A 13,403-nucleotide genomic window follows, 5' to 3' on the forward strand; every position below is an offset into this window, starting at 1 on the left:
AACACGCTCGACCTGCGTTCCCAGCCACACGTCAGCCACACGTCCCTCGACGCAGCCAGAACCCAGGAAAAAACTCACACCACACCCTTCGACGACCCACGGCGATGCAAGCGGCCCCCGCGCAGCGCCCGGAACGCCCCAAGCAGGCTCGTTAGCTCGTCGTGCGCGAAGTCGAGACTGGCCTGGTTCGTCGGCAATAGCGTCGGCTCGTGGTATAGCCCGAGCGCCTTAAACGCGCGTTCACAAGGGTCGTTGTGGACCATGCGGATGAGCGCGCCGAGCGGGATCGAGACGACGCCGAGCGGGAGGGAGACGCCCTACTCGCGACCGGTGAGGCGCGTGACGGCGAAGACGACGATTTCTGGTAGGGTACAGTGAGTTTCTGCGCTGGGCAAGGATAGAAGGACAGACAGACGTACCGACGAAAGTGATGCCCATGAACCACAGGTTCCTGAGCACGCCCTCGAATATGTACATTGTACTGGCGATCGAGCCGGCGGCAGTTGGACGAATTGAAAATCTGCGCGAAGACGAACGCGTTGAACACGACCGTGTAGTTGTGGAGGTCGTGCAGCGGGAACCCGAGCAGCGCGTCCACGCGGAAGTAGAGCGCGAGGATCGCTCCGACCTGATACGCGCTCTGCCCGAGGATCTGCTTGATCATGTTTATCGTGAACAGCGGCGCGTCCCGCAGCTCCGGCTTGCAGTCCGTCGAGAGCGCGAGCGCCGCGAAGGTCTCGATCACGATCGCGACCCACAGCAGTTGTACCGCACTCAGCACGCTCTCCTCGAAGCTCGTCCCCGCGAGCGCCGAGACAAGCGTGACGACAACGGCGGGCGTGACTTGGAACTGCAGGAACTTGCGCACCGCGTCGTTGACCGCGCGGCCCCAGACGATGGCCTTGACGATCGACGGAAAGTTGTCGTCTGAGGACGATGTCGAACGCCTCCTTCGCGACTTCAGTGCAGGTGACGCCCATAAAGAAACCGATGTGCGCGACCTTGAGCGCGGGGCCGTCATTGGTGCCGTCGCCAGTAACCTCCACGATCTCGCCGAGCTCCTTGAGGGTGTTGACAAGGACGCGCTTGTCCTCGGGTGACGAGTGCGCGAGCACCTGGAGACGCTGCACGGTCGCGCGGCGCTCGGTGTCTGACAGCGCGTGAAACGGCGGGCCCTCCATGACGATACCACCGGGAGTGAAGGTGCCGCACTGGGTGGCGATGGAGCGTGCGGTTAGGACGCTGTCGGGACGCCAGGACGAAGGGGGTCTTCGGAGGGCGAAGACGCCAGCGAGAGTGACATCGCGTGCGAGCTCCGTCCGCGAGACCTAGAATAATGGTCGGAGAGGACGTTCGACAAGGACGAGGCGACTTACTTCGCCGTCAGACTTGGGTGGCCAGGTGTCGAAGTCTCGGTGGCATACAGCAATGGTGCGAAGCGTCTGAGACGCATGCGACGTCATGCTCTCCAAGATTCGCGCCTGATCGTCTTCGTCGGTGACCTTTATCATCACATCCTCGCCTTCGGTGGCAACGACCTGGCGTGCGCACACCGCCACGACCACTTCGCTCGCGCCTTTGACGTACAACCGCGCGCGACCCCCCGGAAGACGCACCACGACACTCATCGCCTTTCGCAGAACGGGAACACCTGCAGCGTCTCCGCTGCCTCCCGAACGGCCTTGTAGTTGGCCAATCCCAAGTCGCGCGCCATCGCCAGCAGTGCGGTCTCCACGAACATGAAGACGCCGGTGTTTGCGTCCACGTCTTCGAACGCGGTGGAGTTGATCGCGATGCCGTGGTTGAGGAGGATGTCAAGCGGAGGAGGGGGCGCGCTGTTGAGAGAGTGGAGGTCGATGATGGCGAGAGGGCCGGTGGCGTCGGGGCTAGCGCGCTCGGGATTCTGGGTTAGATCGCGGACGAAGACCAGCTCGCCGCCAACGGCGCCCGCCACGACCGACATGGTGTTCTGTGTGAGCGTGCCGGTCTTGTCCGTGCGGATGACGCTGGCGTTCGCCATGGTCTTGCAGGAGTTCAGGACGCGGACGAGTAGGTTCTCGCGCGTCATCCGCTTGGAAGCGAACGCCAGCGCGAGCGCGATGGCTTAGGAAGTGCACTTGGAGACTGCGCGAGCGATGGGCATACCTTCAGGAACAGAGGCGACGACGAGGGTGAAGGACAAGATGAGAATGTCCACGAAAGCCAGCCCTTTCTGGCTGGGGCTCCTACGAGGGACGTCAGCGATATACTGTCAGAGACGATCGCGAATTATCCGTACATGTGGGGAGTGTCAGTGCCGATCTTGACAAAGTATCGAATGAGCAGCCCAACGAAGAGTATCAACCCGCCGAGTGAGCCCGCGACCGCGATCTTGTCTTGCGCTAAAAGGCCGTGTCCTCTGTGATGTCGTGGAGCGCTGGCTATTTCACGTCAGGGCCAGGTGCGGACGAAGTGGGGAGCATACATACAGGTCATGATGCGCCCGTGGAACGAACGGGGCCCGACGGCGACAATAACGTACGAACCCACACTCTCGAGAATCTTGCTACCACTGATGAGGAAGCAGTCGGTATGCGAGACGGCGCCCACCTCGTCGTCGTCGAGCGTCTTCCACAGCTCCAAACAATCCCGGTACTTCATCTTCTTGATGACCTCACTCTCCTCCGTCGCGCCCGACTCGTCGCAGCGCACGCCGTGGCCCGAGAGGAGCACGCCATCATCGCACGGTATGATATCCCCGGGCTCGATCAGGGCCACGTTGCCGACGACGACGTCGTGCACGTCCATGAAGTGCTCCCGCCCCCATGGACGATCTTGACGGCGCGCTCGTCCCCCTTCGCGTTGAGCACGCGGAACTGGCGCTCCTTTAACTGCCAGTCCGTGAGCGAGTCGACCAGGACGACGACGATGACGACGACGATCGCGACCATGATTGCGACGCCCTTGACCCACTCCACCGCGGGCTCGCCAGGGTCACGCCCGGGTCCAAAGACTTGGGAAGAGGCCGAGCACGAGAGAGATGACGGCGGCGGCGGAGAGCAGGATCCGAACGGTGGGGCGCGTGGGTTGGAATGTGACGCATCGCGGGGGCCAGGAGATACTCACGAGGACGTTCTCGTTGTAGGCATCCCACATCAGGATGTTCTTGGCCGTGGGGGGAGGCAGCGCATCCACACCGTAGACCCTGGCGCGTTCCGCGAGGGACGCCGCCGTGGCGCCTCCGGTGGCGGGGTGGGGAGCACCATTGTGGTGCGGATGATCGAGCAGTGAGAGAGACGGGTGATGGGTGAAACGAGCGAAGGACGGCGGTTGAATGCGTGGGACGGGACGTTTCTCGACAGCGCGCGGTGCAGCATATGAGAGCTGGGCGGATTCCACGAGAGAACGAGAGCGAACGCAGGACGAACTGTCCAATCACAGCCACCCCCAGGCACGGCCCGGCCCGCTGCCGCGAGCGAGATGTTTTGCCTGCTCCGACTCGGAACTATCTTCTGGAGCGTAGATGACTTCTCTCTCTCTCTCTCTCTCTCTCTCTCTCTCTCTCTCTAGTACCTCACTTGTACCCCCATTGCCATACTTCATCGACAGCCCGTCCCAGCAAATGTCTCCGCCTGCCAGGCCAATCAGGAATACTTGCAAGACAGCCCCATCTGCGAGGTATATGAGGTACGCAGAGCCGCCGTTCTCTACATTCACTCGTCTTCGTCTCCAACCACCTACACCATCTCTGCGAGTTCTGATGCCTCGTCGTCGTTCAGTATCCATCATGAAGCCGTTCCTCAGCATATTCCCCATCCCAACGTCCACCTTCAACAACACCTTCACGACCAGTAGCACGATCGTCTACGGCGTGCACCCCCAAGTCACCATCGATAACCCCGAGCTCTTCTACCTGCCTGCATCGTGGACCTTCACCATGGCCGTCGCCTTCCTCATTTATGGCTCGCCCCCCTCCCTTGTCCACCTCTCCTCTCCCCAGCTCGCCTGCGCCTGCAAGCCCGTGGCCTGGCCTTCATCCTGTTCGCTCTGCAAGTCGGTGTGGACTTTGGCACATCCCCGGTACCCATCTAGCTCCCCCTGCCCTACACCTTCTGCCCGTCCCCCAGCAGCTTGTCTGTCAGCCCCAGTCAGCCGCATCCTCGTCTCACTTCATCTCCGTCCACGGAGTCTGCCCGTCGGTCGCCGCCTTCGCCATTTTCCTCCTGTCTCCTCTTCTATGGGCGCGGTTTCACCTCCGCCGATGAGCGCGATCTGAGCTTCGTTGAGCTCGACGATCCCCCAGAAGCCGACTAGACGGACTTCATCCACCGTCTCGTTCACGAAGAAGGTGCAGGACCTCACCAGGACGCAGGCAGAAGCCATGGCGTTGTATACGGCGACCACCGGGCAGCTCATGGAGATGAGGACGCGCCACGAAGAGCTCACGGAGAGCCACGCGAAGGAGATGGCGGTCGCGAAGGCGGAGACCCGTCGCCTGTCTGAGCAGCGTGCGACGACGTTGGGTCGCTTGCAGGTCGCCACCACCAAGCTAGGCGATGCCAACACCGCGAACGATGTCTTGCGGGTTGCAACTGGAGAACGCGGGCTTTGCTTGCTGGCAAGGAGGATGACTTGGGTGCGACGCAGGCTAAGCTTGAGGTGCGTTTTCTTGTCTCTATTCACCCATACCCTCCTCATCTCCCCTGTCCGCTTCTCCGAGGAGCCGCAACCTGTAATCCGCACGCAAGATGTAGTACGACACTCTGAAGCATGAGCACAACTTGCTGCAGGCGTCACCCGACTCATTGCAGGCGGAAAACCGCGCGCTACAGACAGTGCGAGACTTGCTGAAGGAGAAGTGCAACTTGGAGAAGGCCACCCGTGATTCAGTGACGGCCGAGCGCGACGCGCTGAGGTTGCAGGTCGTGCACCTCCAGAATGCCACGGCCTCACCAATTTCGCCCCAGCGCTCGCCGCCTTTGTCGTTCACTCGACACTCTCGGAGGCGCCCCCACCCCGCTTGCGACGAACTCGAGCTGGCCCCGCACCTCCTCATCCTCCTCAACGACTCTCCCAGCCGCTTCGCGCCTGTCGCCCGCAGCGCGACGCGTGAGACCTCTTCCGTCTCCCCGTCTTACCCCTGTCCAGCTATGGTTCCTCCCCCAACATCCTCGGCTTCGAATTCCAGCCTGCACGGACTTCTTCTCCTGCTCACCGAGCGTCCCCGCGCTCGGACGGGGGGAGCGCCGCCGCCACTCAGCACCCGCCGCTCCGGTCGCGGAGTAAGCGCCTGCTATGCTGTTCCGCCAACTCCGCCTCCCTCGCGGCAATGGACCGGAGCTCGACACCCCTACCCCGGCAGATCGCGGATTGTACCGCCGTACTATCTCTTGAACGACGCCAGCAGCTTTTTCTTTTCATCTTGCATAGGACCTCTTCTCGTCTGGATATCGACACGAGTGGCGTCTCCTGCATCTATCTCACGATGTCTCGTCACTTTTGCATCGAGTTTCTGGTCCTGATTCTCGTCACGAACACTGGCTCGGTCTCACTGCAGGTTTCTGTTTATGTTTCTCGTCTCACGTCGGACTCGCGACTCGGCACTCTGGTGCTTGCATCTCGACCGTCTGGCATCCCAATCCATTTATTATGGACTCGATCCTGTTCGTGCGTGCGTACCTATTACACTTTGCCTGTGCGAGTATGCTCCGGCACGCGCGCGCACGCCATGGATGGACTTTCGGCGTTCCATGTCAGCCAGCTGCTTACGACCACGTCTAGAAACCTCAACCGACTTCCCACATTGCGGTCTCCCTCTGCTGTCGCAGCGTCTACACTTCTTTTCTGCTACACCTCTCATCGCAACGGCATTCCCGCTGGTTCGGAGGCGGATTAAAGGGACAATCTCGACCCCGCCTCCTCCTCTTCCATAGCGTCACCCATCTGCCCACACACTGCCTATCTCACAACCCTGCGTCCAGCTCGCCCTCGCGCGGCGGCCTCCGCCCAAGATCATCCTCGAATCAGCCTCGCGCCCGGAAATCGCACGGATCGTGCCTCCGCGGACGATGGCGACGAGCTCTCGGCCGCGCACGGCGGGACGACGAGCCCGCCGTCTTTGACCTCCTTAAGAGGCGGACGGCGCCGGTCTGGGAACGGGGCGCGCGGGCGGCGTCAGATTCGATGCTCGTCAAGCGTGCAATAAGGGAGCCATACTATTTACGAGAAATATGCAGCTCCAGTGTATTTCCCGTCCCGTTCATGGGACAAACTGTGAACGAGATCACAACTTTCTGGAGTCCCCACCTCCCCGAAAAGAGCTTTCTCCTGTCCGTCCAGTTGCGCACATGATCCTCCCCGCACTCGTGGCGCTTGTTCCATTTCTCCAGAATGCACTTCAGGCTCTCACCGAATCGGAAGTCTCCATTGTCGGGGAAATGCATCGTGGCCCAGTGGCAGGTTGAAGCGCTGGGACGAGCCGCAAAAGTGGTGAGATCTGACATGCCAGTCTCCCGGCGGTCACTTCCCCGCAGACATAGCCCTAGCCGTACAATCACCTCAAGCGGGAGTGAGGCGTCTCCGTACATGAACTGGAGCCCCACGACGTCTCCGCTCTTGCAGAAGCTCGTAAGCCGCACGCCCTCTGCTACGCACGCGTGGAGCGAGGCTTCGGGGACGCGGAACGGCGTCGCGAGGGACGCGTTCATCTGCGTGAGAGCGCGGCGGGGGGCTTCGGTGTGGGGCGGGACCGGGTGTGCGAGGAGTATGTTTGCCCACTCCCATCCCTTGGACTCGGAGGGGAGGCCCGATAGTCCGATGGGGAGAAAGTCCTCTTTGGTGAGCGCGAGGAGCCGACGCGGGGTGTCGAAGGGAATGGTGAAAGAGGTGTGGAACAGAGGGTGGGCGCGATCTGTGGTGAATGGGCAGGGTTTGATGAAGAGGCCTACAGGCCCGAAGAAGGAGTTAGTGCAGGAGAGGAAGGCGATAGTGCAGTTGCGGAGCCACTGGGTGGCGCCAGAATACCCTGCCACTGGCGTTCATATCAATGACAACATACACCGCTACTGGCGTTCGGATAAGCTCATATGAGTGGGCGCTCTATACCTGCTACTACCGTCTATATGTACCACATAGCCACACATATGAGTGCCCTCACACCCTGCCACCTATACATATTATAAAAGTGGCTGCTTATATGAGTGCATTAGTGTCTTTCCCTCATATGAACTTTGTAGTGCCTTGCCACTCATATGAGCTCGTCCCCTCATATGAGCTCGGCGCTCGCCCCCCTCATATGAGCTCGCCCCCTCATATGAGCTCGCTCCCTCATATGAGCTCGCTCTCCTCATATGAGCTTGCCCCCTCATATGAGCTCATCGGCGTCTCACCCCTCATATGAGCTTATTAATATCCCACCCTTAATATGAATGCACCAGCATTCCACAGCTCCCATTAGCACATCTGGGAACTGGCATACTCTATTGCATGCCTGTGTTTCTTTGCATGTATAGGTGCACCCATGCCAGAGCAATTCTTCAGCTTATCATATCACTGAGACACAGGAACTGTACTCTGAAAGGACAGGAAACTGCACCAGCTGTGCAACCGAAACAGACAGAATGGGTGCCCATTAGTTCCATTTTTATTCACACAATGCGCAAAGAGAGAGCAAGAAACCCATGATAGAAAGTGCAAGGCTCAAGCCGATCTCCGCAATCGGCAATTGACTCCCCCCGGGGGTCACCTCCAGGCCGGTAATTGACTCCCCCCGGGGGTCGATCTCCGAGTTTTTGATCACTTGTGTATCTCCGAGTTTTTGACCACCTGTGTACCTCCAACTTTTTGATTGCCTGTGTATATTGTCAGCCTTCATTACCAGACTGCCTGTATCTATTACCGAGTTTTTGGACATCTGTGTGTATTACTGCTTTCATTGCCGAGTTTTTGATTGCTGGTGCCTGTTACCAGTCCTCATTACCAACTTTTTGACTGCCTCAATCCATCACTGAGTCTTTGTTCGCCTCCAGCCTTTGACACCGAGTTTTTTATCACTGATATTGGTAATATTAGATGAGTTAGTATGCCTGTACTAAACACCCTCTCCCTAGGAAGTCACCCTTCACAGCTGCATGTGTTGATGGAAATTGACCAAGCTGTTTGCTGGATCAGGTAGTAGCATGCAAGAGCTGTGGGTGTGCAAATCTGGAGGGCAGTAGCTGCAAAAGTGAGGGAGTAATGGGGTATGATATTCTAAAATGACATACCAAACACAGACATGGGATGAGAGTGTATCACATCCCAGACACCTAGATATATTCACAGAGGATGATTTAAATGCAATGCAGAAGAGAGCGCACAGAAATCAGGATTTCTGATGAAGATACAAGATATGTGTGGAAAGTGGAAGTTCTGAGAAAACACAACATGCATAAGTTCATGTGCAGACATTATATCAACAGGCTATTTGCTGCATCACAATTGAGTACTATTGGGGTGCTCAGATCGGAATTTGCAAGCTTATCGGTGATGAGATGCATATGGGGCACCATATGTCATTATTTCATGACATACAGTATCCTGACACAGCATATGCTCCGATTAGAATGCAAAAACATGGAATAGAACGGGGTAGAACATAGCTATCCAACGCAGAAAAGACCTTGAAAAACGGTTGAGAATCAGTGGAGATGTGCAAGGTGAGCCAGAAGTGTGGTTTATGCTGAATGTACTCTGACCTCGCTTTTCACTACAACCACACTTCTGGCTCACCTTGCACATCTCCACTGATTCTCAACCGTTTTTCAAGGTCTTTTCTGCGTTGGATAGCTATGTTCTACCCCGTTCTATTCCATGTTTTTGCATTCTAATCGGAGCATATGCTGTGTCAGGATACTGTATGTCATGAAATAATGACATATGGTGCCCCATATGCATCTCATCACCGATAAGCTTGCAAATTCCGATCTGAGCACCCCAATAGTACTCAATTGTGATGCAGCAAATAGCCTGTTGATATAATGTCTGCACATGAACTTATGCATGTTGTGTTTTCTCAGAACTTCCACTTTCCACACATATCTTGTATCTTCATCAGAAATCCTGATTTCTGTGCGCTCTCTTCTGCATTGCATTTAAATCATCCTCTGTGAATATATCTAGGTGTCTGGGATGTGATACACTCTCATCCCATGTCTGTGTTTGGTATGTCATTTTAGAATATCATACCCCATTACTCCCTCACTTTTGCAGCTACTGCCCTCCAGATTTGCACACCCACAGCTCTTGCATGCTACTACCTGATCCAGCAAACAGCTTGGTCAATTTCCATCAACACATGCAGCTGTGAAGGGTGACTTCCTAGGGAGAGGGTGTTTAGTACAGGCATACTAACTCATCTAATATTACCAATATCAGTGATAAAAAACTCGGTGTCAAAGGCTGGAGGCGAACAAAGACTCAGTGATGGATTGAGGCAGTCAAAAAGTTGGTAATGAGGACTGGTAACAGGCACCAGCAATCAAAAACTCGGCAATGAAAGCAGTAATACACACAGATGTCCAAAAACTCGGTAATAGATACAGGCAGTCTGGTAATGAAGGCTGACAATATACACAGGCAATCAAAAAGTTGGAGGTACACAGGTGGTCAAAAACTCGGAGATACACAGTGATCAAAAACTCGGAGATCGACCCCCGGGGGGAGTCAATTACCGGCCTGGAGGTGACCCCCGGGGGGAGTCAATTGCCGATTGCGGAGATCGGCTTGAGCCTTGCACTTTCTATCATGGGTTTCTTGCTCTCTCTTTGCGCATTGTGTGAATAAAAATGGAACTAATGGGCACCCATTCTGTCTGTTTCGGTTGCACAGCTGGTGCAGTTTCCTGTCCTTTCAGAGTACAGTTCCTGTGTCTCAGTGATATGATAAGCTGAAGAATTGCTCTGGCATGGGTGCACCTATACATGCAAAGAAACACAGGCATGCAATAGAGTATGCCAGTTCCCAGATGTGCTAATGGGAGCTGTGGAATGCTGGTGCATTCATATTAAGGGTGGGATATTAATAAGCTCATATGAGGGGTGAGACGCCGATGAGCTCATATGAGGGGGCAAGCTCATATGAGGAGAGCGAGCTCATATGAGGGAGCGAGCTCATATGAGGGGGCGAGCTCATATGAGGGGGGCGAGCGCCGAGCTCATATGAGGGGACGAGCTCATATGAGTGGCAAGGCACTACAAAGTTCATATGAGGGAAAGACACTAATGCACTCATATAAGCAGCCACTTTTATAATATGTATAGGTGGCAGGGTGTGAGGGCACTCATATGTGTGGCTATGTGGTACATATAGACGGTAGTAGCAGGTATAGAGCGCCCACTCATATGAGCTTATCCGAACGCCAGTAGCGGTGTATGTTGTCATTGATATGAACGCCAGTGGCAGGGTATTCTGTCGGCATGCGCTGGCGGAGCACCAAGATGGGGATGTGGGCGAGCACACCAGAGGGAGTAATGGAGAATGTGATTGCACGCTTCTCCTGGGATCAATGTCAGAACGAGCTCGGAAAATTGTCGAAGGGTGACTCACGACTGGAAAGTCGGCGTGAGGCTCAAACTTCACTGAATGGCTTTTGATGAAGCTACGAGGGTTCGGCGCCAATAGGTAGCACAACGGCTCAAAGTGATCGTGCTCTTCGTTGCGTGACAGGGAGTACAAGCCCATGATGTCCAAAAGGCCCCAAGCGAACATAGAAGTGTCTGTCGAGGTCCGCATGATCTCCTCCTGCAGCCTCTGGAACGCCTTCCGGCCCTCGCCGTAGAGCATCGGCATGTTGACATCGAAGATCCCCATCAGACAGTACACTTCGTCTTCGATCCGCGTCGTGACCCTTTCACTTGCCCAAGACATCCGCTGTGCGACGCTGACGTCCCGTATCTCCTCCTCAAACCGTAGGATGCTCACTGGTATCCCCGTCGCGCGCTCCAGTGCCTCGGCTAGCTCGGACTTGGTCCCTAGTATCTCCCAATCTCGCGAAAGGAAGAGAAGGAGAAGTGGTGCAAGGAGTTCCTGGAGCGTCCATCCGCGAGTGTGCCAGCGGCTGTTGCGGAATGCGCGCTGATCACTCTTTACATCCGTGTCCTCGACGTCGGAGAGGTAGGCATAGCAGACACCGGCGAGGGAGTAGTAGCGAAACATGGAATTGATGGCCTCGGAGAGTTCGGCGGAACTCGACTTGTCGATGCAGCAAGTGTCCGCCCATGCGTAGGCATAGCCGTGGTCCGCGGCAAGAATGCAGAATTCGCGAATTTTGGAGGAGACGAGGTCGCGCGGGTTTTCTCCGGTGTCTTCGCAGCGCGTTTCGATGGCACGGAGGTCGTGGAACTGGGTCTCGTCGTCGGTCCAGACATGGGAGAGGATGGCGTAGCCTCCGGGCACCACTTCAGGGGAGACGAAGTAGTGGAGTTCTGCGCGGTCGGTGCTGAGAAGCCACATGTCAGGCCGAATTGCTGCAGAAAGCAGGATACAGTGGCGAAGACGTAATGTCGAGAGGAGCGGGGTAGTGGGATCCGACGACGAGCGACACGGCGGGGGCACGAGCTGGGGCACAATCGACGGGCCTCTTCCGAGGCTTTGTGCGGGCGCCGCGCGGGCGTTGTGCAGAACTTTTCACCACCTGGCACGACGGGAAAGGCCAGATGGGAACTGCCGGAGTAAGACGTTCACCAGGCTGAGGCCATATTCCATGTCACGGTCACGGTCTCTGGCGCACGCCAGACAAAGACCAGGGATCATGGTCACACCGTGGTCTCAACCTGGTCTTCGCCAGTATATGCTTTATCAACACACCCCTACTCCGCACGTGAGAAATTACACCCCTTGGCGGTACTCATTCGCTCCCGATTTGGTGCACCCTCCCTCCGCGCTGTATTATATAATCACTGCTCAGGGAGACCAGGCTGAGACCATGGTGTGACCATGATTCCTGGTCTTTCAATTGTCTGGTGTGCGCAAAACCAGACCGTGGCCGTGACCGTGACAGGGAACATGGTCTCAACCTAGTGAACGTCCTATTCCGGCGGTTCCCATCTGGCCTTTCCCGTTGTGTGGCGTCTTTGCAGCGTGTCAAGCGTGCAGGATACCGCGTGGTCGCGCGCAACTTCGCCGCCCACGCCTCGGCCTGGCTTCCACTCTGTCTGCTTGCACATTCTTTCATGACATCAACCAGCGGTTGAGTACTCTTTGTAATGGAACGTCCACACGAGCATTATGTACACGGTGTACAGGCCATCTACCCCAGAGCAACTTGAGGCCGCCAGAAAGGGTTCGGGCACGCATCGGTGGGTCCCCTTCCGAGTATGGTGGAGGCGGACTCGAGGCCTATCGCCGGAGTGTAGTGCGGTGCGTCAGAGCGCCGAAGAGCTTCCAGGGGAGATGCAAGACGGAGATGAAAGGCAGCACGCAGGAAAGAAGAGCGTCGGCGCCAGATAGAAACCCCTACGCTCTCTATTCGAGTATCATCCAGCGATATGACACCCATAGAAAAAGTCAAAAGTCGTAAACATCACATCGAGACCACAGACGAACAGGCTACCGTACGTGACAAGTCGTAACTTTACTCTTTAACGACGAAATGTTCGTTACTGGATCATCTTCCTGCGTGCCATGGCCTGGCCGTTATCTACCACCTCCGTGTTCACCGAAGCCACTCCACGGTGTAGGAGTCCCGCTGCGCTGGGCGCTCGCGGGTACTCTGAAGCACGCGCGCGCGCGCGACAGAACACGGTCACGTGTCGACCGAGCAGCGCGCGGTCACAGAGCACACCCAGTGAAGAAGTAGTACCTGCACATGTATAAAAGTAGCACGAACGCACACGGAATGAACAGTTTTCCTCTCCCCCACATTTCACTCTGCTTCTCTCCTGTCGCGTTTCCCTGCCCGCCTTCGCTCGTCCGTCGAACCCGTGTCCGATTACCCGTCGTATCCGTCTTCCCTCCGTGTAACCGCCGAATCCGTCCCCGCGCATCCGCAGCGCTCACCCTATTCACACGTCTCGTCTAGGAGGCACCGTCGAAGGGCTCCCCACAATTGGTGACCACCGCAGGGGGGTAATCTCGTCTCTCTCGCCCTCACCCGGACTCGTTCGACACCAGCATTCTTACAAGAATGCCTTTGGCAAGCTCAAGTGGTACTCATCCCATCGAACATGGCACTAGCGCAGTAGGCACCGCCAGGCCCTCGGCACAGGCGAGCAAGTTACGATCAAACTTGAACAACCCGACGGGCCCGGGCCGCCGATCGTCACGGCTCGCAGCTAAACCGACACCACCGCTGCCATTGCCGCCAAACGGCCGAGGTGCAGTATCACGGTTAAGCACACGTCCAGAGAACCGAGCGAATCAAGCACGCATGGGGGATACTTCAACTG

At 56.6% G+C, this 13,403-nt stretch overlaps 4 protein-coding genes across 4 annotated transcripts; 1 reads left to right on the forward strand and 3 right to left on the reverse strand.

Annotated features, from left to right (window-relative positions):
* Nucleotides 1-74: 74 nt before the first annotated feature.
* BXZ73DRAFT_93600 (calcium-translocating P-type ATPase) lies at nucleotides 75-3,765 on the reverse strand (the record flags this gene model as incomplete). Its single annotated transcript, XM_048026687.1, has 13 exons — nucleotides 75-317; nucleotides 345-361; nucleotides 420-481; nucleotides 510-901; nucleotides 936-1,328; nucleotides 1,377-1,631; nucleotides 1,652-2,103; nucleotides 2,146-2,225; nucleotides 2,279-2,398; nucleotides 2,465-2,793; nucleotides 2,820-2,963; nucleotides 3,106-3,218; nucleotides 3,558-3,765. 13 exons carry the CDS (start codon nucleotides 3,763-3,765, stop codon nucleotides 75-77), a joined length of 2,808 nt encoding a protein of 935 aa, XP_047871050.1.
* Nucleotide 3,766: 1 nt separating this feature from the next.
* BXZ73DRAFT_108566 (uncharacterized protein) lies at nucleotides 3,767-5,265 on the forward strand (the record flags this gene model as incomplete). Its single annotated transcript, XM_048017184.1, has 6 exons — nucleotides 3,767-4,000; nucleotides 4,283-4,564; nucleotides 4,627-4,638; nucleotides 4,700-4,732; nucleotides 4,791-5,069; nucleotides 5,128-5,265. The coding sequence occupies 6 exons, from the start codon at nucleotides 3,767-3,769 to the stop codon at nucleotides 5,263-5,265; spliced, it is 978 nt and encodes a 325-aa protein (XP_047871051.1).
* A 929-nt stretch (nucleotides 5,266-6,194) lies between these two features.
* On the reverse strand, nucleotides 6,195-7,153 carry BXZ73DRAFT_83240 (uncharacterized protein; the record flags this gene model as incomplete). Its single annotated transcript, XM_048023885.1, has 2 exons — nucleotides 6,195-7,003; nucleotides 7,138-7,153. 2 exons carry the CDS (start codon nucleotides 7,151-7,153, stop codon nucleotides 6,195-6,197), a joined length of 825 nt encoding a protein of 274 aa, XP_047871052.1.
* A 3,372-nt stretch (nucleotides 7,154-10,525) lies between these two features.
* Nucleotides 10,526-11,469, reverse strand: BXZ73DRAFT_93601 (heterokaryon incompatibility protein-domain-containing protein; the record flags this gene model as incomplete). Its single annotated transcript, XM_048026688.1, has 2 exons — nucleotides 10,526-10,565; nucleotides 10,691-11,469. The coding sequence occupies 2 exons, from the start codon at nucleotides 11,467-11,469 to the stop codon at nucleotides 10,526-10,528; spliced, it is 819 nt and encodes a 272-aa protein (XP_047871053.1).
* Between the last annotated feature and the right edge of the window lie 1,934 nt (nucleotides 11,470-13,403).

Source organism: Epithele typhae, assembly GCF_022376455.1.
Source record: "Epithele typhae strain CBS 203.58 chromosome Unknown BXZ73scaffold_171, whole genome shotgun sequence".
Classification (NCBI taxonomy): Eukaryota; Fungi; Basidiomycota; class Agaricomycetes; order Polyporales; family Epitheliaceae; genus Epithele; species Epithele typhae.